This window comes from Heterocephalus glaber, unplaced genomic scaffold (assembly GCF_053883595.1).
Source record: "Heterocephalus glaber isolate CG9 unplaced genomic scaffold, H.glaber_assembly_v1.0 deba00001497, whole genome shotgun sequence".
Classification (NCBI taxonomy): domain Eukaryota; kingdom Metazoa; phylum Chordata; class Mammalia; order Rodentia; family Bathyergidae; genus Heterocephalus; species Heterocephalus glaber.
Genome location: NW_028258320.1, coordinates 18,090,597 through 18,110,885, shown reverse-complemented (window position 1 = coordinate 18,110,885; position 20,289 = coordinate 18,090,597). Strand labels below are relative to the sequence as shown.

Here is a 20,289-nt window from a genome sequence, read left to right as displayed (position 1 = left end):
TTTTGGAACAAATCCCTTGTGGATACTGTACCTATATAAATGTTCGTGTCATGTGGTGGTGCACACTTGTAATCCAAGCACTCTGGGAGGCTGAGCCAGGAGGATTGCAAATTTAAAAACAACTTAGTGACTTAAGAAAACTGTTTTTAAGTAAAGGGGGGTGTGTGTTGGAGATGTAGTTCAGTGCCAAGGCACTGGGTTCAATCCCCAGTACCCCCAAAAGAAAATAAATTCTTTTAGTATTATATATAAACTGCAAAAACTGGACACAATTAAACTATAACAGGAGGTTTTGGGTGAATTATAATATTGGACCTCATTACACAGAATATATGTATCAATTAAAATTGTAAAAATTTGTGTTTTATTAGCTATGAAAGGTATTCATAATATATTAAGTGTAAAAAGACTACAAGGCAAAAAGTGTAGAGTGCTTGCTGCATGTGTGAGGACAGATAGGGAGCTAGGTAATACTTACCAAATATGGACAGTGGCAGGTGCTCTATACTTTTCTGCAGTGAGCTACTGGGGAAATTGAAGAAACAGGAAAGGCATTTATTTCAAAGCTAGATCCTGTAAGTGGGGCTCCAAAGGCTTCTATAGCCCTCCACCCTGAGGGAGAGACAGTGAGGCCAGGGGAGGCCAGGGGAGGGGAGGAAAGGAGAGGGGCGGGTGAGCAGCAGAGGCGCGTAGCTGGTTTCAGCTCACCCCTGGCCAAACTGAGGCCCATGCTGGATGGCAGCAGGCCTAATTCTCCATGAATGACCTTGTCAGGCCAGGTGATTGTCGCACCCCCACCTGCACCTGCTCCATTAATCTTCTCTGTCCCGACCAGGAGGACAAAGCCCCTTCGATCTGTTGACCTAAGTGTGTGTGAGGGGTGCGAGGCCAGGGAGGAGCTCTGCTCGGTACCTGCTGGTGCTCAGCAGCTGGGGCCTGAGCCCTTGGCGGGGGCGGCTGTGTCAGTGCTGATGGATGAGGTGCGCAGGCTGGCTGCTCTCCTCTGCCACTGTCTCCCCAACCTTCCAGATCCAGGCAGGTCCTGCCGCATTCATCCCTTAGGCAAGGTGGCTAACAGGGAGCCCTATCCTTTGTGCAAATATCCCCGAACCCCGTCCCAAAACATGCCTACAGTAACATAATTTTGCTCACTTTGTTTTTTGGTATGGGGGATCAAACTCAAGTTTGCTTACTTTAATCTCCTCTAACCCGACAACATAGGATACAGCCTAGACAGTCATCTCTGGTAGGGTCCAGGACTTGCTTTGGGTGCTGAAATTTGAGGATCTGCAAATCCCTTAAATAAAATGCCACCATACTTGTATGTAACCTATACCATCTTCTCATGCCTTTTAAATAACCCCTAGATTACCTGTGATACCTAACACAATGTAAATGCTCTTTAAACAGGTGTTACACCATATTGTTTAAGGAATAGCAGCAAGAAAAGTCAGCGCATGTTTAGAACAAATGAAGTTTTTTTTTTTTTTAGTGTTTTTGATCTACATTTGCTTGAATCCTTGAGTAACAAAGGCTTTTTTTTTTTTTTTTAGTACTGGGGATGGAACTTGGGTCCTTGGGCTTGTGCAGCAGGCGATGAAACCACTGAGCTAAATCCCCGGCCCTCAAAGCCTATTTTTTAAGATGAGAAAATGAATGCAGTTAATGTAGCAATTAAAAATGACAAGGAAGATCTATGGTTTATTGAGACTGAAAGATGTTCATATATACTAAGAGAAATATACACAATATGGCAAAGATATAGTGTAGCATGATTTTTTTCATATATGTATATAAAAGTTTGGAAGGATAGTCAAGAAATGTTGACTGAACTTGGATTTGCCCAAGCCTTTGAGCTCAAATCCTGTGCTCATTTTACTGTCATTGCCTCTCTGTCCTGGAGGTCTTCTCTCCTTTAAAGTTTATCTCACCCAGGTCCTCGTGAGGAATTTGTCCCTTGACTTTGCTTGGGTCACTTCAGTCATTCTAGAAAACTTCTCCTCTCAAAAGATCTGATTCCAGACATTGCCCAGTGCAGCCAGCTGGCACCCACTTTCAAGTCAGACTCCTGAGTCCCCAGAAGATGCTATGGGGTCCCTCCCATACCCCAGTGAGAGGAGGCCTTTGTCTTCCCATCCCCTGGTATGGTTCTGATGGAACAAGGTTCAAGACCCAGAGCTCACACACAATTTGTAGGAAAGGCCCACAGGTCCTTGTGTAGATTCCCCTTGTTTTTCCTCTGTGTACAGTGACCCCAAGCTTGGCTGACTGCCTCCTTGGGCCACAGGTGGGGAGGGGCACCAGTTACAAAGTGGCCATCAGCCACCAAAGCCAGCAACCCAGAGCAGCCACCTAGCCAGGACAGCAGAGGGAAGAGCTCTGTTACCAAGGCAGGGTGGGCCATGTGACAGATGGACTAGCACATGTCAGGAGATCCAGGAGTGCATGGTATTGGACCATGAGTGACATTTGAGGTGGCTCCCTAACCATCAAGACAGGTCAACATAGGGAGCTGACATTTGCTGAGTTTTATTGGTCACCATACACCTGCCCTACGGCATGTGCTCTGTTTCAGGAGCACAGAACAGTGCAATGCTCTTCAGAGAGCGGTTGAGTTTATTGGGGCCACCATAACCAATCACTATAAACTGGCTGGCTTAAAATGACAGGGACTTATTCTCTCACAATTCTGGAGTTCAGAGGTCTGAAACCAAGAAGTTGGCAGGGTGGCAGCCCTTCCAGAGGCTCTGGGAAAGCATCCCTCCTGTCTCTTCTGCTCCTGGTGGCTTCTGGGGCTCTGGCTGCCAAGTCCTAACCTCTACCTCTGTCTGCTCATGACCTTCTCCTGTGTGTCCTTGTGTCTCTTTCTTCTTCTCTTATATGGATTTGTGTTTTGATCTAGGACCACCCTAATCCTGGATGGTCTCCTGGATGAGATCCTAAACTTAATTACATCCACAAACACTTTTTTCAAATAAGGTGACATTTACAGTTCCTGGTAGATGTAGCTTTTGGAGGACCACTATTCAACCCGCTATAGAAAGGTTCTTATTAAAATGGTTACATTTTTAAAAGTACCACCTTAATGGTGAACCGATTAAACCACAGCTTCTGATGATGTTTTTATATAAAGGAGCTCAGTTCCTGAGTAGTCCAGGTGTTGAGATCTGTTGTGAACTTCCAGAGTCCTCACCCTATGTGTGAAAGGCTTAATCCCCAACTTGGCACTATTGGAAAATGAGGGAAACCTTTAAAAGCTAGGGATGATGGTATGACTGTAATCCAAGTATGCTGAGAGGCTGAGGCAGGAGGATTGCAAGTGCAAGTCCAGCCTGGGCAACTTAGCAAGACCCTGTCTCAAAATAAAAAATTAAGAAATGGGCTGAGGGTGTAGCTCAATGTGAAAAGGGGCTGGCTGAGTTCAATCTCCAGTACCAAAAAAAAGAAAGATGGGGCCTAATGAGAGCCTTTAAGTCATTGGGGGTGTGCCCTTAAAGGAGATCATGGAACACCAGTCTCTCTCTTTTTCAGTCTCTGACTACAAGGTGAATGGGCCTCCTCTAACATATGCCCCTGCCATGGTGCCCCGCCTTATCACAGGCCCAAATGAACCAGGCCAATTGGCCATAGACTGAATCCTCCAAAACCGAGCTCAAGTAAATCCTTCCTCTGTATAAGTGTATTATTGCAGGTACTTGTTAAAGTAATGGAAAGATGACTAACACAGTTTCCTTTATAGCCCTTCCTCCAACTCCCCATGTTACATTGGGAAACTGGAGAGAAAAATGGAAAAGTCATTGGCCTTTGAGTTGAGAGATAGGAATCCAGATCCTCCTTCTGCTTCTTACTTCTCACCTCCCTGGCCTCCAAGTACTGCACAGAGTCCTTCAGGTCCCCGAGCAGGTCAGCTTTCAGCTTACATAGGAGCTCCATCTTGATGAAGCCACTCTTGCTATCCCACTGAAGGAGTTTTCAAAAAATTGAAGTACCACTGCATTTATTAATTAAAGCTTTAAAAGAATAACATTTCCCCCAATTAGAAAATAGTACACAGTGCAAAATAACTAATACAATTTAGAAATGATAGGAAATTCTTCCATCACATTGTGTAGTTAATAAGTGTCTTTCAAGATTTTTAATACATATTTTATATAAGGGTCTTGAGCATCTTTGGATTTGGGTGTCCTTGAGGATTTAGGAATCAGTTCCCCCAGGATATAGAGAGGTGGCTGTATATTGTAAATTCTGTATTCAATCTTTATAACTGTTCTATGAGAGAAGGGCTATCATTGTGCCTATTGCACAAATGACATCAGGACTCAGAGAGGCTGCCTAAACTCACTGAGACTGTAGGTGGCAGATTTATCATCTGAACCCAGGAATTCTGATTCCAAGGCCTCTGCTCTTGACCATTACAGTCTACTAAAGAAGGAAGTGGCTTTCCTGTGCCCTTGGAAATTTCTGTGCAGCTGGGACATGAGTGGGTAACAGGTGGTTTAGGTCGTGGTGGGAGGGGGAGGTGGCAAGGGCTGCAGGCAGGGACCTTGCAATGGCTGGGTGGCAGTACGATCAAGATTTGATGGAAAGGCCAGGAGTGAGGTGGAGGTGACACCCACAGGAATACAGAAGCCGAGTCCCCAGGGCCAGGTGAGGACGGCACCAGGACCTAGCTGGGGCAGGGCACGGGCTAGTGGTACTGTTACATGGCTGCACAGGAGAGGCCAAGCTCCATGGGATGTGCTTTTAAATCTGGCCAGTGTCTCCTTCTGAGCCCCCAGGTTCAGCAGCTACCTCTCTCTTCTGTCTCTGTCACTTGCACAAGGACTGATGTATAGGTGTCACTGTCTGCAGACTGTGGAATCGGATGCTCTCTCATGCTGCCCTGTTCTTCTTCCTACCTCCCATTTCAGGTGGCCAGAGGTGGGGATTGCCACACCCACCTCAGCCCAGGAGGAGCCTGAGGATTCCTGATCTATTGGCCCTGCCCTAGAGAAAGGTGGGAGCCTGTCCCTCTTTCCCTCCCTGTGTGGGTTCTCAGAAGGAAAGTGATGGGGGCCAGGTGTGGCTGCTAAACACACATCCCCCTCACTTCTCCTCTCCTCTTCTGGACTCAGAGAGTCTTAGTCATTATTCCCTGAGCCTGGCAACAAAGCCACAGGCCCAAAAGTGACAAATAAGAGACCCAGGGAGCAGGAGCAGCCCGGCTAGCACATTCCTGCAATTCACTTTTATTAAAAACACCGTCACTACATTGGACATGATGGTATACACCTATAATGCCAGCGCTTGGGAGGCTCAGGCAGGAGGATTGTAAATTCAAGACCAGCATGGGCAACTTTGTGAGACTGCCTTGAACTAAAAAATAGAATGGGCTGGGGATGTAGCTCAGTGGGAGAGCGCCTCTGCATTCTATCCCCCACACTGTCACCAGCACCATTGGACACCTACCATATCCTAAGCATTCAAGGGACACAGCAGTGAACTGCTCATGGCCCCTGCCTCCAATCTATGACCCTTGGCACAGACTGCCAAGAGTCAGAGCAATCAATTCTGTGCAGTGGGAAGGAGGAGTAGTCATCCCTTCTGAGTTGGAAGTCCAGACTGAGAGGCTGCACGCTGGGCTCTGGGCCCTGTTCTGCCACTAACTCTGCCGTGACCGAGTGCCAGTCTCAACCCCTCCCCGGCCTTCACTTTCTATACCCGTGAAGCCAAACGTTGGGACTCAGGTCCCTGAGGCCATTGCTGGCCAAGGCACAAGGCAGTTTGCTGCTGGATCTTGCATCCTCTGTAGTGGCTGTTGGCTTTTTGCTACCACTTTTAAAAAGCAGCGAGCAGAAGAGGCAGGGGTGGGGGTAAGGGGCACAAGGCCTGTAAAGAAATTCCCAGACTGGTCTGTTGCTTTTTGTGTGCGGACAGAGGGACTGGGAAGTGCTGGGGGCGGGTGGAGAAGGACAGGGATGGAGTGAGGAGCGGGAGAGGAGGGTGTGCACAGGAGACAGAAGAATGAAATAAAGGCAAATCCAACAAAAGGAAGTGAAAAGTGAGTGACAAGTTTGAGGCTGCAGGCCCTGGGCCGACCAGGCCTTTGGGGCAAAGAAAAGACACAAACGAGCTGGATTTTCATGCTTGGTGGACAGTGAATGGAAGAGCATCTTTTAAAACCCTATCAGGAACTCTTTGGATTGTCATTAGATCTGGAGAGGGGCAAAGACAGACAGAGGGGCCTGCTGAATTTGGCCCCCTGGGCTTGAAAAGATCCTGATTCTCTACAGGCGGCTGGGGGCTCTGGGTTCGCTCCTTGCCTGAGCTGGGCACTTCTGGGCCCCTCAAAGGGTTCGGTAAAATATTTGTCATTTTGAGGGCTCTTGAAATGCAGTTGTTGGCTCTCCCTGCTCTTGGTAGGTGACCCCTCAGTGGAGTTAGGAGGAAGAAGGGAGGGTAGGGTGGGCCCTATAGGTCCAGTTCCCTGTAGGGAGCCATCTGGATTTGCCTGGGGACAGGGGACTTGCAGTGCTAACACCAGATGAATCCCAGAAAAACCAGGGTGGCTGGTCACCATACCTTCGGGTGGCCACACATGGGGACAAGAGAAGTAAATGACTCAAAGCTGGTGGCATCAAGCTCTGGTGTCAGGGCTGGTACTGCAGCCTGGGTCCTGGCAGGCAGCTGCCCTGCAGGGTGGGAGGTTCTTTGTGCATTAAAAAAGACAACTGGAGGCTTTTGTGTATGAGGAATGTATAGTAGGTCATATTGCAGAATTGTTCCTTTCCTTAGGTATAAAAATGGTTTTAAGTTTGTGTTCTTAAAAATGTTCTTATCCTTTAAAAATGGACACTAAGGTACCAGTAGGATAGTGGACTTGTTGGGGGAGGGGGCTGCAAGCAGATGAACCAGTTGAACAAGGTTATCCATGAATTGAGAGACAATGGATGAGACTTTCTTTACAGTCCTGTGTCCTTCACACCAGCCTCTGTCTTCGCATATGTTACTTTCAAAATGTAGGAGCTGCAAGGTAGTGCATGAAGTCACAGCATTTTATTTTCTCTTCTCTGAAAATCTTCAGAATCAAAACTTTAAGAAAGGAAAAGGAGAGCACGTTGGCACGGTGAAGAGCACCGGCCCTAGGTCAAGAAAGCCTGGCTTCAGGTCCAGCACCACCCCTCACTGGGAAACTGGCAACGTATCATTTAACTGCTCTCTGCCTCAGTTTCATCATTTGCAAATGGGAATGATAACTCTAATTTCATAGATTAATAAATGGAAAGCACTAGGGCTGTGCTTAAATATAGAAACACTCAATAGCAATTAGTTTCTAGGAAAAAAAAGGGTGGGCAATTTGGGGGAAGGACATGCCCTGTCAGCCAGAACCCCTCAGAGAGTTGTGCCTGGAGGTATGGGTGATTTCCTGGAATAAACTTCTCCTGCAGAGCAGGCGAGCTACTGGCACTCAGGCCTCACCTAAACAATGATCCCAAATGGCAGCCTCCCTTGCACACCTGCAGCCCACGCAGGGCCCCCGACAGCCCCTCCTTTCCATTCTCAACCACCTGTGCTGGAGCGTTCTTTCCCCACCTCGCCCAGGGAGTCTTATGCTATACCGATGTCTTCTCAACCTCATCTGCCAGTTTTCCTCTGGTCTCTGTCAGTTAACCAGGAGCTGGAAGAGATCAGGTCTTAGTCTCCTTGGAGTCTCCCGGGCAGGTTGAGCACACAGAAACTCCAGAGGGTCCTGGTTCCCGTGTTGGAGCAGCATGCACACAGGAGCAAGTGAGCATGTGTGTGCGCACCAATCTGCTCACAGAGAGCCTGAGGTGCAAGAAGAGGAGGGAGACCTGGTGTTGCCATCAAGGGGCTCATGGTACAGAGTTAAGCAAGGCTGCAAGAGTGAGGCTGAGGGCTATTGGTAACTGGATCAGGCTCCCTGCTAGGTTCCTGTTCTCAGAATCCAGTGCCAGCGGTAGGGTAGTGATGAGGAGCCTCCACTCCAGGAGACTGTGTGGGACACCTGGACACTGGAGGCCGAAAACCGACCCTCTGCCAGGACCACAGCCCTTGAGAGTGATGCAGTCATCACAAGAATGGAAATCAGAAAAGCCACCATTTACTCTGCACAGGTGCTGGCCATTGCTCCCTGCGGTTTCATTCAAGCCTGACAATTACCCTGGGAAACAGGTAACATTGTATCCTTTTATAATGGAGGAAAAAAAAACCCCTGAGGATGACGCAGGAGGATTGCTGTGAATTCGAGGCCAGCCCGGGCTACATAGTGAGCTCAAGGATAGCCTGAACTGCAAAGTGAGACCCTATCTCAAAAATAAATAAATAAATAAATTAAAAAAATTTAAAAACCTGAAGATCAGAGTCTGAATGTCATACAACTAGGAAAGAGCAGTGGTTGGACTTGAAGCCCAAGCTGTGTAAATTCACAGTCAAAACTCTCAGCTCTATTATGCAACTTATGTTGAACAAAAAGAGAGTCTGAGGAAGGATTTACTATTGCAATTGTGCGACATCTGGAATTTGCTTCAAATTATCCATGAAAGAAGTGCTAGGGGAAGTAGATAGGGAGGTGTGTGGAATATGATTTGTGCTGAATTGATGTTTCCTGAATCTGGGTGACAGATGCATGAGAATCATTGTGCTTTTTTCTCTGGTTTTGACATGTTCCATAAGAAATCTGAGGGTAGGGCCAGGGATTTAGATCAGTGGTTCCACCGCCTGCCTCGAAAGCACATGGACCTGAGTTCAATCCCTGGTACAAAAAAAAAAAAAAAAGAAAGAAAGAAATCTGAAGGTCTTGGTCCTTGCCCTGGTTGTACCATCCCTGGGTGACCTTGAACAAGTTACTGAGCCTTTATATGTCTTCATGTCCACACTGGTCCTTGTCCTATCTGTCCCTGACTCATTGCAGGATTCCATCGCTGCTCAGTCTGTGCCTGGAGGACAGAGGGTTTAACACTTGATCTTCCAGGACACACTGGTCCCTTTATTTCTAAGGGCAGTGGCAAATCCTTCATACTTGAAGGTCATTTTTTTTGCTTTCCATTCCCCCCAAAGAAAAAGCCTAGCAGAGCTGCCCATATATTTTGGTCTGTGTTCAGGTTTCTGGAATAAAAAATGTGTGTGTGTGTGTGTGTGTGTGTGTGTGTGTATGTGCAGTGCACTGCTCACCCCACCTGTGTGAGTCTCTTCTCCTTTTCCAAGTCGCCACCTGTTCATTCCTCGTTCAAAAGGGGCCCAGGGGCCCCATGCAGAAGGGTGGTGCCCAGATCCTGGGGGAGGCAAATGAGGCTCTGGGCCTCCCAAACACTGCGGATGATAAATGGGGTCCGAGTCTTTCAGGCTTCATTATAGAGTCGCCATGGGTTTGCCCAAACCATGGCAACCGATTCAAGCAATGATTAACCTAATAAAGCGAAGGCAAAGGGGAAAAAGATGCATTCAAGACCCCAAGTCAGGCCCTGGTTCTCTAGAGGCAGTAAATTTCCTTCAGTGGGTGCCGTGTCCAGGCCCCAGACATCCTAAATCTCTGCCTAGGGAGTGGGGGTGGGGAGGCCTGTGAAAGCAATAAATGGACGTCAGAGATCAGCTAGGGGGCTCAAATGCACATGGGTGAGTCCCTCCTGGATCTTTCTTGGAAGCCAGTCCCTGCACTGGCGACAAGGAGACATCTGCTTTAGTCTCAGGAATCATACCTGGAATTTCTTGTTTTGAACTCTGGTATATTTGGCCCTGAGGAGATTGTGTGTGTGTGTGTGTATGTGTGTGCACTCATGTATTGCATGTGTGTGTTACGATGTCTGTCTGTCTGCCTGTCTTTGGGGTGTGAAGAGCAGGTAACAAAGGTTTTGGTCAGTGTCAATGTGACAGGCAGCCTGTGGGATGGCCCCCAGTGATCTCTGCTTCCCGGTATTTGTTCCCTTGTATAATCCCTACCTCTTGGCTGTGAGCGAATGATTTTTTTCTAGAGAATAGAGTGTGGTAGAGATAGGTTGTCACTTTTAAGATTCATTTATAAGACTGTGACATCTGTGTCCCCCCCCAATCTTGTTTGCTCACATGGAGGGAAGCCTGTTGCTGTGCTGTGAGCATCCTGATGACAAGGAGCAAGGAAGGCTATGCCCAGAGGCCCTCATTACAACTGAGGCCCTCATTACAACAGCCCCAAGGAACTGAATCCTGCTGACACCCATGGGAATGAGTTTGGAAGTGGCTCCTCCCTCAGTCAAGGCATCAGATGAGACCACATTCCTGGCTAACATTGCCCAAAACCTCATGAGACACTTTGAGCCAGAGGTACCCATCTAAGCTCCATCTAGACCCACGGAGCTACAGAAGGCCCTCATGATAAATGTTTTTTGTTTAGGTTTTGAGCACTTGGTCATGCAGCAGTAGATGATTATTACAATAGAGTCAGTATAGCTGATGGTGATGTTAGCTCAGCAGGGTCCTTGGTTTGTCTCCATAACTAACCGTTTGGGTGTTTGGGGGAGCCACATCACTCTTCCCTGGTTCATGTGCAAAAGTGTTGGCCCATGTCTTCTTTGGTAGTCATTTGTAGGAATAAGATGGAGATGAAATGGGTGCTTGAATGACTTCTGCCTCAAATTGTTGGCAGGTACATGGGGTGTACATCTCATCTGAGCCGGATGTACATGGGTCATCTCATCTGAATCCTTGTCAAATCCTATGAGGTAGATGTGATTTCTCTGCTAGAGAAAGTGAGGCTTGGAGAAGCTAAGTAATTGCCAAAGGTGATAGAATTATGAAATACTGGAGTTGAGATAGATTCCAAGCTCTTTGGGCTTTCCACCGACTCACTTGTACTATCTCAGGAGGTTCTGCTCAGTGAAGACATAAAGATGAGCTCACAGATAAATGGAGGGTGCAGATGAACAAACATAATTACAGTATTACCTGGAAAGTACTAGGTATTTAATACCCACTTGATACTATGGAAGCAGGAAGCAAGGAGGGAAAAATAGTGGAGAAACCTCCTAGGAAGAGGTGATCTCCATGTTGGAGGTTTGTCGATCACTTTTTTTTTGTAGTACTGGGAATTGAACTTGGGACCTTGTGCTTGCGAGGCAGGTGTCAGAACCACTGAGCTTAATCCCCGGCCATGTTGGGGGTTTGGGAGGAGAAAAAGGAGAAAGCATTTGGATAGACAGGATAGTGTGGGAAAAGGATAGAATGGAACCTGAGTGTATATAAAGTGAACACTTCAAGTGGATTAATATTTCTGGAGGGTAAATGTCAAGGTAAAAAAGCACTGTGAGAAAGAGGCTGGTGCCTCTGGGTTCTGGTCAAAGCATACATGATTGGTGATGATAAAGCCAAATAATATGTGTAATTCAATTTAATCCTGGCCACAGTCCAGTAGTAGACTGCTCATTGCCTACCAGGATCTAGCCTTCAATTCTTCCTAGGTACACAGCCTCTCATCCAATTAGGTGAAGTTGTGGGACTACATTCTCCCCATGGGATGAGAGCAGAAGTGATGTGTGCTTTTACTGAGCCTAAGCTTTAAGACTGGGTGTGCCTGCTCTGGGCTTTATTTTTCTTTCGCACTGGCTGGGATTCATACAATGCAGCCTCATCCTTTTGTTTGGCAAGGCCTTACAAGCTGGTAGGAGGAGATGGAAGGAATCAGAGTCTACCAATGATGGCAGGGAGCAGGTGTGCTCACATCAAACTGAAATCTGGGTGAGTCTTGCTACAGCAACCTAGCTTCATCCTCACCTGCACTGAAAAAGTAATATTACTATCCCTGCTTTATGGATGGCAAAACTGAAAGTTTAAGGCACTGCCTGAGGTCATACTGGTGATGGACTAATTGGAAAGTGTCAGATCATAGATTCCGTTACACCATCCTTCCCTGTGAGAACATGAGCTTTACCCTATGGGTGACTGGAAGTCGCTTGAAGATCATAAACAAGAGAGTGACAAGGTTATATTTGCATTTGAATGGGAGCTCTGGCTGTGGAGGGAAGATACCGTAGAGTTTCAAGATTAGAGTTTGGGACATGAATTAGGTGGTTTCTCCAGATAAAGAGTAAGAGTTAAACTAAGGTAGTGGTCATAAGGAGACAAAAGAGGGGCCACATTTAAGAAAAAGTGAGAAGGAAAAATCAGCAGGGCTTGAAGGTCAATTACATAATAGTAGTGAGAGGTAAAAGTCCACGTGAAGCCCAGACTTGCAAAATGGATGAATAAGTGAGATTAGGAATAAAAGGTAATAGTAATTTTGGGGGTAGGAGAGAGGAATTCTATTTTGGATATCTCTTTTGGAGTACTTAAGAGATAGCTAGGCATACAATTCTGGTGCTCAGGGTTAGCAGGATGAGAGGCGTGGCCTTTGGCCTTTATGCCAGTGGACAACACACAGGAATGCAGAGTAAATTCAAATTCTTACAAAAGTCCTCCCTCAATGGGGGGACAGAATAGGAGAAGAATTTGCGACAAAGGATGATGCTAATAATAATAAGTACCATTTAAAGAGGCTTCGAATCCTAAGCAAGTATATTTATCCAGTACAACAGCTTTATTAAGTGGCTACCATTTATTGTCCGAACTTCACAATGAGGGAAATAGACCTTAGAGAGACAAAAGGGCTTTAACTGAAAACCACTGCTTAGTGACAACTAAGCAGGATCTGAACTGATGTGTGTGATTCTAAAGTAGCTGCTTTTAACTACTGTCCTCTTCTATGTATACATCTGGAAGACTTTTTTTGGCCTTTGTTCTTGGAGTTACTAAAACTTCATTGTAGCTCAAAGAATGAAATCCCTTTTGAGGGCAAACTTTCAAACCAGTTTTCCTAGCTAGGGCTGCCCCAGCCCAAATTTCTAGTGTCATTTGGTCTCTGACCTTTACAAGGGAGGGAAAGAGAGAGGGAGAGTCACCCAGTCAGCGAGTAGCCCATGATCTTTGGGTCTTCATGTCCAAGGGGCCTCCAGTCTGCAATCCGGAACAGAAGGCACAGAGGTTTTCCTTCTCGAGGACTGCAAGTTCCCAGGCCCGTCCTTCGGCCGAAACGCCGCGGCCGTTTCAGCACCATGGTCAGGGGCGCGCGGGGCAGCCCTTGGAAAAAACCTCAGGACTTGGGAGACTGAGTTTGTGGGGAAGATGCCCGCTCAGTCGGCCTTGGCTCATTGATCCCAGAAGCACAGGCAGTGGAGGCTGGAGGTTAGCCAGGAGTCTCCTCACCCCGAGGGTGTGGCTAAAGCGCCAGGAGAACTTCTTGGCTTTACCGGAATGCAGAGGACCTAGCTCCAGCCAAAGCGGACACAAACTACAGCCTGACGCGCTCCCCAGCACCCCCGCCCACGCCCACTATAGGCACAAAGTAAAGAGCACTAAACCGCCAATTAGAACGAGGGTCCCAGTCGCAGTTGGCTTCAATAACTCTCCGAGTGACTGAGGGTTTTGGGAAAGTCACTTGCCCTAGGACTTTGAGCCCTGTTTTCATGAATGTAGCCACTCTGCCTCCACCACATCACTCACTGGCTATAGGAGGGCACCTGAGCTATGGAGTGTCTGGCCTCACGTTGCCACTGCACCTTGCTCCTTGAAGATGGGGCGGGCGAGCTACCGAAAGACACCCTCCCAGCCCTTGAGCTCTGGTCTAGAGATTTTAAAAGGGGAGAAGGGGAAAGGTACACAATCAAGAATATTAATTACATGAATGCAAAGATGTAATTACATTGACCCAGCCCTAACTTTGCACTCCGTTCTCAGTCGCCTTCTCCCACCCTATTCCCAATGCCAGGAACCACAGGCCCGTCCTCCATCACTTCCAGTTGTGAGGGGCTTTGACTTCACTCACTGCAAGCAAGACCTTCCTGGAGGGACCCAAAAACTCAGTGAAAGAGTTTTAGGAACTCCTTCCAACTTCTCTGGTGAATTTGCTGGGGCTTGGAGACTTGTCCAAGGTCACACAGCCCAGCAGCCCATGGGGGAAGGGTTGGCCCAGGCCTCGCTAGCCTTTGTGCCAGCCCAGCGGCCTGGCTCCCAGACATTAGCATTCCAATGGCCCCGGGATGCTTTGTCCTCCGACGGAGGCCTGCTAGGGGGTGGGGTGGGATGGGGGCAGGGCACCATAAATCTACCTGCTTGTGTGTGAGGACCGGGCGAGGGTGGTGGTGGTGCTGGGAGGCACAAGATTCATGTGCTGTTTTCCTGGAAGCTAGGCTTTGACTCAGACAAAGACACAAGAAAGGGAAGAGCCTTTCAACCCAAGAGTCTTTCCTATCCCTGCTTGGGATGCTATCTGGGTTTCAGGGAGCTGGGGTTTGGATGGCTATCTCAGACTACAGGGAGCTCCTCAGCCAAGGCAGTGCAGGCAGAGGGAGCCTGAGAGAGCTCAAGGCTGCAGTGGTTTCAAAAGTCTCTGAAAGTAAAATGCTTGCTGAGCTGGTTGGACATGCCTCTCACGGAACTGTTCCGAGCCCTGCTTACTGACAGGCTCTTTGGAAAGAGGGAGGGAAGGCGTTCCTTGCCTCAGTGCAATTTCACATATTTCCACACGCTTTGATGGAGCTCACCCCCAGCATCCAGCCCTAAGTTCTGCAGTGATTAAACCGAACCCTTCCCCTACCTCTGGTTTCTCCTGACTTGGAGAGTAGGGTGGACAGTTTGTGCTCAATTCAAGGTAGCAGCTGAGTTAGTTAAATGGTATGTGTGTTTTAATTCGTGGGGCGGAGGACAAGTCCGTGTGCGCTGGGTGACTAATGGCTCCTTAATGAGCGCCCTAGAAAGCAGGAGAGGGGCTGATGGGGCACTGGGTGTCTTAGCTTCTGGGCTTGCAGCCTTGGAGACTGCAGAGCCTACAGATGCTCACCCAGCTTCAGAGGGTCCTCCAGCCTAGTTGAATGCTGTTTCCCACAGCCTTGCACTGGAAGAAGGACCTTCTCCAAAGAATTCTTCTCCAAACTTTAATCCTGGCCTAAAGACCACCCCGTCGGGCTAGTTTCCCGTAATCCAGACCCAGGTGATTTATGGGTTGGTGGCTCCTACTTCCATTGAACACCACTATTTCTTTGGTCTTAAATAATTTCGTATTCATGCCACCGTCTTGCTTTTTCCGTCTGTCTACACCCTTCCCCCAGTGCTCAGCCGGCAGCAGGCGTTTGCTTGGTCTGTGCAACACAGAGCTGTCCACCCCAGCCCCAGGCAGTGTCCCAGGTGGAGAGCTGTTTGTTGCAGAGTCACCAATAACCCATTAATCTCCTCCTCCCAGACTAAAGCCTTGAAATGAAACTTCCCTCTGTCCATTCATTTGCTTGCTGTGTGTCCCCCTTCTTGCCCCCAAGTCCTGCCCCTGATAACTAACACATAGCTCCTGCAAGCTACCTTTAGGGGCTTGGGAATTGAGGAAAGGGAAAGTTGAGTTTGAAGGGTGGGGGGAGGGAGGAGAGGAGAGGGAGAGGGGGAATAAGCTTAACTCTTGAGAAGCCACAACAAGCACTCTGGTGTACCGGACTTCGACCTTGCTCCCGGCCCCTGATGGAGTTTCCTGAGGCCCTAGAGGTCCCCCGTGCCAAGCAGGGGCACTCCACTAACCCCCTCAGGATAGGTTTCAGTGCCTATGGGGAACCAGCCCGGTTCCTCCTTGGGAGTAAGAGCAATCACATAGCTGGAGGCTCAGAACACTTCCCTGATAAATTTTCAATCAAGGCTGCTAATGTTTGCATTTAAGGCTCTGGGCTGGGCCTCTAAGCACTTCAGGAAAATTCTGGGAATCCCAGGATGCTAGGACTCTGACTCTATGACCAATTACTCCCTCCCCTTAGTACAGGCTGATAGAGTAGGGGAAAGACAGCAGTTGGAGTTCTTTCTTCTAAATCATTGTTTGGAATAAGGCAAGTTGCTACACTATAATGAAAATAAAAGGGCCGGACCACACAAGAGACTTCCACTCTCAGAATCCAATCTGGCACCCCCCAGCTCGGCACCCAAGGGATGGGACAAGACCCCCCCCCCCCAGTCTCATCCGTTTCCTTGAACAGAGGTGCTCCCTCCTCAACTGGAGCGGCTGCAACCTTCTGCTGCACAATTGAGTCACCTTAGTGATGATTCTTAAGGATCTATCTTTTATTGGCTCAAAAATCTCATTCACCAGTCCCCAATAATCTTATGTACAAAATATAGACTTTTCCTGCCATGAAATCTCATCAATAAATACAAACGTGTAAAACAGGGGAGGGGGCATATAATTTACCATAACAAAATTCATTTAAAGAGATATTAGATAGTTCACACAAGCTGATTATTTTTAAATGAAGCGCGCGGAGCTCTAGCCACCTGCCACTACAGCTCACGTTTCTGCGGAAGGGCGCAGGGAAGCTGGGGAGGTCTGCTAGGGCTTTCGCAGTGCACAGCCTGCTCATCCGTTCCCGTGAGGGCAAAGGCTCCTAAAAGTGCAGGCGGAGAAGGCAGGAGATTGCCTTCGTGGATTAAGGCAGAATGGAGCGGCCCAGAACCCGGACTTGACAGGAAGTCAGCGGCGTCTTTACAGCAGGGCAAGGGAGCAAGTGCGAAGAAACCAAACGTTAGGGTTAACTCACACTGAGGGAGGGGTGGTAAAAGATGGCGAGGCAGACGGACAGGCTTGAGTGAGGGTTGGGAGACCGAAGACCGAGACCGGCCTTCTCTGGTTGTCTAGTGCTACCGTTTCTCGTCTTCTTTGAACAAGGTTTTGGAGTGGCCAAAGATATGAGACCGAAAATACGGGTAACCTGCCATGGCCACTCCCCGAGGGCAGCGCCAAAGGTCGCGGAGGGCAGGACCTGCAAGGGTCAGCCAGTGAGAGGCAGGAAGAGCCGCCCACCTCCGACAGCTCCGGCTCCCTCCCCCGCTTCTTCACCCAAGACCCAGAGACTGGCTGCCCCCTTCACAGGCAGTCTGCGAACGCCAGGGCGCCGGAGTGCAGGCAGGCTGGAGAGGTAGGCGCCCGCAGCCCGGGACGCTCCTCTAGAGAGGCGGCGGGGCTCAGGCTGCCAGCGTGGGAAACCGGGGAGTAGAGGGAGCCCCAGTCCCCAGGGGAGCCGCCCTCTGGACTGCCCAGCTCCGCGCAGGACGCCGCGGGCGCTTCCGGTCGATAGAAGATGTGGTCCGCTAAGCGCAGCGTCTGAGTCAGCGCCCAGATGTAGTTGTGTGCGAAGCGTAGAGTCTCGATCTTGGTGAGCTTCGCTTCGTCGGGGAAGGTGGGCAGGACACCGCGCAGCGCGTCGAGTGCAGAGTTGAGGTTGTGCATCCGATTGCGCTCGCGGTCGTTGGCCTTCTTGCGACGACTCCGTCTCTGCTTGCTCAGCGCCAACTCGCTCTTGGGCCGGCTGCGCCCTCCGCGCCGCGCGCGCAGCTTCCTTGCAGCCCCTTGGCAGCCTCCTGCTTCTGGCTCCGCACGGTCCCGTGGAGTGAGCGTGGGGCTGGGTGGGGCAGACGCGGCGCTGAGTATTTCGTTGTCTGAGGCTCCAGGGAAGGGCTGCTCGGTCTCGCGGGTCACTCGGATAGAGGGCGCACCCAAGGGCTGAGGCGCCATCCTGAGGCGGGGTAAAAAAGAAGGGTAAGCGTGGATCAGTTAACCCGAACTGTCCGCAATTCTGAGGCCGGGTGGAAAAAAATACATATCGAGGAAGAAATCCTACCCCTCAAGACCCTTTTCCCTTGCCCGCCCCTTAGGGCTGCCAATTGTTACCTATTAATCCAGGCTCAAAAGAATGGAGCGGTGCGGCTCAGAGTGCAGAGCGGAGCTGAGTCGCTCTGGCTCACAATTTATACGGAGCCGCAAGTCCTCCTGCTTGGAAGTTGCCCCAGATCCAGAGGAGAAGAGCGGCTCAAAGGAGTCCTGGGCCTCTGTAGCTCTCTCCGCCCGGGGCTGAGGCCGCAGGGATTTCCAGAGCCACAAGTCGTGTGCCCCTTGGCACGCTTTATCTGCTCTCCCTGGGCCAGGAGCGTGCCTGCCCGGCTGCTGCCCGCGCCACTGGCCAATCAGCGCCAAGGCCTCGGGGCCTCGCCACGCGAGCCTGCTCCTCCCCCCGCGAGGCACAGCTGGATTCCGGACAAAGGGCTGGGGTCCGGGGAGGGGAGCTCCACTCTGTTTGCTCAGTCCCCTGGGCTTGGTCCCAGCAACTCTCGGTTCTTCAAAGAGCCTCGCCCAGGAAGAAGAGCCCCGGCTGGCGCGCGTCTGGCCTCCCTGGACTTCTTTGCTCCTTCTCATCTTTCCTGGGCACCGTCCAGACCTCTCGGTACCCTGGAGGGGGCTTTGAGGAGCCTGTAGGGGTCAAGTCCTGAGTGTTACACTCCGGAAATGTAGGCTTTCTGAGAATGCAGCTCGCCCCAAAGCAGCAGGCAAGACTGGCAGAGACAGAACAAGGAGCCAGGTCCTGACTAGCAGCTTGGAGAAGCAAGCACTAAATCTAAATGCAATGGGTCAAGTTACATGGGGTCCTGTTTCACTGACTCCATTCTGGAAGGGAGGTGAGGTTGACCTCCGAAAGAGGTTCTGCCAATGTCCCTTCCATTCAGAGACTTTCGCCCCCCGGGTGTCCAAGTCCCTCTTGAGACGCTTTCTCGATCCCCAGACACTGAGAACCCCCACTCCATCCCTACTCGAAACCTGAGACATTTGAGCCTGCAGAGGCCAGGGTGGCTGTCGTGGGACTCCAGAGAATACATTCTACCCCTGCCACTCACGGACAGCTTCCTAGTGTTCAGGCCAGGGCCTAGGTGGGGAGTGCTCAGGGAAGTCTGAGGGGTCAACAGGGGGCCAGGAGTTCACAGTGAGCCCTTCTGTCTTTTGAATGCCCACAAGAAGCCAGCAGATCAACTCTTTCTCTCCTCTGTTCTCTTGTCCAATCACAGGAGAGAAAGGGCTGTCAGACTTCACCTGGGCCAGCCCCCTGCCTCAGCACCATTTGGATGGGGGGCACAGCACAAGGCTGGCATCCTTCAAGGCCCCACTTTGTCTCTCTTAACACTGGCTGGAGATCTTTCCAAGTGATTCTGAAGGCACCATCCCCCCTGACTTTCCCTGCCCCTTCCTCTTATCAAGCCTCAGACACTCCCTGGTCTTCTGCTTCTGGTCGCTCAGGGTGAGGGCTTGTGCTTCTGCCCATCCCTCTTAGGGTGATGTGCCTGGGGGAGGAAGCAGAGCCCAGGGTTAAGCCTCCATAGGCAGCAAAATTTGCTTTTTAACAGTTCCAGATACTTCTACCCTCCCAGCAACTGCAGGAGGGGCCAGACCCAGCTGGGAGACTAAGGAGATGGAGTGAGGGGGCCAGATAGGTCTGTGATTCTGTCTTGGAGATGGGCTCTCATTGCAAATTCTGCTTGGGGGCTGAAATTTCCTCCTAGGCAGAGGATGAGATATTTGGGCATCAGTGGGTGGAGCCTCTAGGACTGAATTAGGGTGCTGTTCTGTGGATCTCAGTTGGTAGCTGTGAGCAGAGGGTCCTTTCTTGGCTGCCTGGAAATGAACTCTGGGGTCAAGGTCAGGACTGACAAACACCTCGTTCACGTGATTCTTGGGTCCCATATTTTGTTGCAGCTCTTCCCTTATGTCAAGAAAGTGTGAACTGCCTGCCCTTTTTACAGATGGAAAAGTCAGGGCCCAGAGAGGGAAAGTGATTTGTCCAAGGTTGCATTGCCAGTGCTATCATGGAATGCAGATCCTAAGACTCCTAGGTCTAGGTTTTCACATGCACCTGCTGCCAGCCATGGATTTCTGTCCCAAATTTGGAAAACAGAGGAAGTCCTGAATCTGTGAGGAATGACAAGGTCAGATTAGAAGAGGAGTAATGGTCCAGAACCCCAGGCAAGGGGAGCTGCCTCCACTCACACTCTTATCGTTCTACTTTTCTGCCCCACATTAAAGCCTTGCTTCATTTATACCCCTGCACAGTAGGAATAGGGAGAGGAATCTCAAAGCATGCTCTCCTAGGGGCCTGGGATCCTTCCAGGCTCTGTTGAGAGAGCCTTGGCTAAGAGACTCTAGCACCCCTCTGGTATCCTGGGTACCTGGAAAGAGGCCCACCGTGGTGACCCCCATCTGGCTGTGAACCTCCAGTGGCGGCGGGGCTTGCCTTGGTTGGGGTCTGCCCTGAGAAACTGGTGAGTACTGGCCAGGGCGCAGAGCCAGCTTCCTGCGCCTGGGAAAAATCTGGGAATTCTTGCAAAAATTTCTTGATTGGTAGCGAATTCCGGGACCCGCTTGGCATTGTTATCCAGACTCCCCATCCTTGCGCCGGCTCAGAGCCCTCCAGGGCTCTCAGGCCGCCGACACCTGCT

At 49.9% G+C, this 20,289-nt stretch overlaps 1 protein-coding gene across 1 annotated transcript; it reads right to left on the bottom strand.

Annotated features, from left to right (window-relative positions):
• Positions 1-16,074: 16,074 nt before the first annotated feature.
• On the bottom strand, positions 16,075-17,904 carry Neurog3 (neurogenin 3). Its single transcript, XM_004847130.2, has 2 exons — positions 17,699-17,904; positions 16,075-17,543 (listed from the first exon to the last, which is right to left on the bottom strand). Exon 2 carries the CDS (start codon positions 17,540-17,542, stop codon positions 16,895-16,897), a length of 648 nt encoding a protein of 215 aa, XP_004847187.1. The 5' UTR covers position 17,543; positions 17,699-17,904; the 3' UTR covers positions 16,075-16,894.
• Positions 17,905-20,289: the final 2,385 nt, after the last annotated feature.

Coding starts and splice junctions, on each gene's coding strand:
- Neurog3 (XM_004847130.2), bottom strand. CDS start 17,542: ATGGCGCCTCAGCCCTTGGGTGCGCCCTCTATCCGAGTGACCCGCGAG.